Source organism: Aplysia californica, unplaced genomic scaffold (assembly GCF_000002075.1).
Source record: "Aplysia californica isolate F4 #8 unplaced genomic scaffold, AplCal3.0 scaffold00436, whole genome shotgun sequence".
Classification (NCBI taxonomy): domain Eukaryota; kingdom Metazoa; phylum Mollusca; class Gastropoda; order Aplysiida; family Aplysiidae; genus Aplysia; species Aplysia californica.
Genome location: NW_004797706.1, coordinates 477537 through 480746, shown reverse-complemented (window position 1 = coordinate 480746; position 3210 = coordinate 477537). Strand labels below are relative to the sequence as shown.

At 45.6% G+C, this 3210-nt stretch overlaps 1 protein-coding gene across 1 annotated transcript in view; it reads right to left on the bottom strand.

The window, feature by feature from the left end:
• Positions 1 to 7: 7 nt before the first annotated feature.
• The window catches only part of LOC101845710 (toll-like receptor 4), a 7356-nt gene continuing 4153 nt past the window's right edge, over positions 8 to 3210 (bottom strand). Inside the window, exons 2-5 of the mRNA XM_005104791.2 lie at positions 2858 to 3081; positions 2204 to 2325; positions 1183 to 1351; positions 8 to 230 (exon numbers count right to left, since the gene is read on the bottom strand). Coding sequence (XP_005104848.1) covers positions 39 to 230; positions 1183 to 1351; positions 2204 to 2325; positions 2858 to 3081 — 707 coding nt within the window. The 3' untranslated portion in view covers positions 8 to 38. The remainder of the gene's footprint in view (positions 231 to 1182; positions 1352 to 2203; positions 2326 to 2857; positions 3082 to 3210) is intronic.

The window sequence follows — 3210 nt, the reverse complement described above, 5'->3', positions numbered from 1 at the left end:
TCTCTCTCTCTCCCTCTCTCCCCCTCTCTTTCCCTCTCTCACTCAGAGAGCCAGTGTCGGATCTTCTGCTTCTGTTCGTACGTCAGTCTCTGTGCCTGTGGGTCCAGCCTCACCACCCTGTCCTCGTCTACCACTGCCATCAGGTAGTCGGGCACGTGCCGACCTTGACCTTCTTCCAGGAGCACCATCACACTCTCAGGGTTCACAGGGCTCGGGGCTGCGGCACACAGCTGTCCGACCACAAAGGAAACAAAGAAACTTTGAGAGAAATTCTCATTGTAGACATTTTTACGACTACATCGACATGAAGAGAAATGAAGACTTAAGGGCAACGGTTCTTCCAAAATGTCAAAGAAGAACAATACAACGCGAGGTGTGCTGACAAAATGAGTCACTTCTCCCATTCCACAATTGGAGATATTGGCCAAAAATCGACACAAGGGTCAAATTTGTAGAATTTTTTTTATGAATGCCATTTTAACTATACTATATATTTTATTATTTCATACTAATAAATTATCAAAACTTTACCCATAAGAGTGATATATCTTTTTCCATTACACTAGAATCCGAGAAGTAACTCATTTTGTCAGCACGCTCGCTTCACCAAAGGTTTGGCCATATAGCCACGAAAGTCACCTAGTCCGCCAGCCTCGGCAGCCTGTATCACCGAGTACGCAAGCTATTATAAAGGATGAGGAAGGCCACGGAAAAGTTGGATTCTGGGAACCAGGAGAACCTTGTGAAGCTGTATTCATCTCAGTAGAAAGAGCTGCAGAGTTGGCCTACCATAGACAACTGTATCTCCCCTCAACGCCCAAGGGCAACAAAGGAAGGAGAAAGCAAAGTAAACAGAAGACAAATGCAAGAATACTTCATGGACATAAATCAAAAACCATCACGTAGAAATACCGACTCCTCTGGTGTAATGCTCAGGCTTTTTTCCCTTGCATGCCCAGGTCTTGAAGTCTCGAGAAGAAAAGTTTTGCTTAAAACAAAAACAAAAGTCGGGTATGTCCGTGTTTTTGCTGGGGCTGATGGGGTGTTGCATCTAACTCAGCCCAGTTTGGCCCCAACTGGCACGATTGAAACAGCCCGCCTCCTAAATGACCTACATTGTGTCAGCAGGAGCGTAAAACATTGACAGATTCAAAGTCCAATACAAGAAGATTGACATTTCACCTTCATGGTAAGGTGTGCCTTGCTGTAGTGCCTGAGGAAGTTGTCGGAAAGAAGCAGGATGAGGCGCCAGCTGTCCCCTACAGCATCTACGATCTGGTCGTCGAAGTAGCCGCCTCTGTTGTCGCGCTGGTGGATGTAGGTGCTCACGCCAAGCTCCTCCTCCAGGTGTCTGAAGCAAATATTCATGGAGGCTGGGAATGGGCCCGAAAAAATCGACCCTGAAACCGACCCCCACACCTCACCAACGACCCGTATCCCCTTTCCAAAAGAAAAAAAAAGAAAGGCCAAAAATCATAAACAAAACAAACCCTCAAAAACAATCAAATCAAAACTGGCTAAACATTTCTAAAAACAGAAATATAGCCATTGTGTACTCTATCAGGGTGGGTGGGGGCGTGTCATAAGCGTTTATGTACTCTATCAGGGTGGGTGGGGGCGTGTCATAAGCGTTTATGTACTCTATCAGGGTGGGTGGGGGCGTGTCATAAGCGTTTATGTACTCTATCAGGGTGGGTGGGGGCGTGTCATAAGCGTTTATGTACTCTATCAGGGTGGGTGGGGGCGTGTCATAAGCGTTTATGTACTCAAACAAATACAGCTGCTATTCTTCCTCAAATTTGCCCTGAAAGTCTATTGTGGTCTATCCATTGTGGTCTATCCATTGTGGTCTATCCATTGTGGTCTATCCATTGCGGGCTACAGAATCCACACTGCTCTGGGCACATCGTATTTCGTGCACAAACAAAAGATTTGAACAAGTAATGTCATGTGACTCCTTGCAGCCTTCTGATTGGCTGTCGGGTACGATTTTCAATAGATTGGGACCTAGAAAATCAAACAGTCGATTTGGAATGATTTGATCAAATTGTGCGACTACAGTAGCTCTTGCATGTCCATAAGGAAAATCTGCCAGCCCTCAAGTGTGTCCAACCAGGTCAAATGGGGAGTTGAGGGTGCGTTGTGCAGTGTGCACTGGGTGTCGACTTGGCTCACTCAAAGGTTGAAAGTATTCCCATCTCACCTGCGCAACACGTATCGAACAAACCGGAAGTCATCGTCAGCATACCCGATGAAAACATCGTTGCCATAGTCACGTGGTCCCTTCATCCGGAACCCCGGGGTCACCATTCGAAGTATGAAGACCTGAAAGGTTAGAGATGGACATTAGAAAAATTGTAAGGCATCGTGGTGAAATCAGGCGCTCGTCAAAATGATGAAAGAAACCAGAATTTCTCTGCCCGATTGACTATTTTTATCAAAGGTTTGTTTTCCTGCTCAACACTTTATACGTTCAATTAAGAACACTTTTTGGTGAGGATTTTATTTAAAAACCATGGATTAATAGACTCTCGAGCTATGGAAATTACCGAGCTTTGACGTCCTTTTTACGTCTTAAACCGGGTGACCCCCACCTGTTTCCATGACAACTATCTCGACTTCTGCTCAAGATAGATGGGAATTTCTTTCATCAAAAACAGGGCAAAGTATCAGGCTTTAAGTTGATACCAATAACTATATAAGTCCCAAAACTGACGAACGTCTGATCCCACAGCGCTGTGACACAAATATTCTTTATGGGCTGGAGGGGGGAGGGGAGGGGGGGGGTCAAGGGAGTGACTGTAAATGTTACGTGTTCTAAAGGATGTCTGTGTAAATGAAGTCTAGACGGGGATACCTGAAGAGCAGTCTTGAAGCGGCGGACCAGGTAGACCGAGAGAAAGCCGATGGTGATGCACGCAGCGAGAAACAAAGACGTGAGGAGAGCCTCCCGCCCCACACAGCGCCGCCATATTGCTTTGGCAGATTGCAGGTTTCCCAGTTTGGTCACAACTCCACGGTCGTTGATACAACGGTACTGTTCCGGGTCATCTAAGTTCACTAAAGTCGTGTGGAGCCAAACTGGAGGAACGGTAAACAGAGGCAAGGAAATGCATGGAATCCAAAGGTTCAAATTAAGATAATATTATTATTATTTAGAAGAAGAAGAAGAAGAAGAAGAAGAAGAAGAAGAAGAAGAAGAAGAAGAAG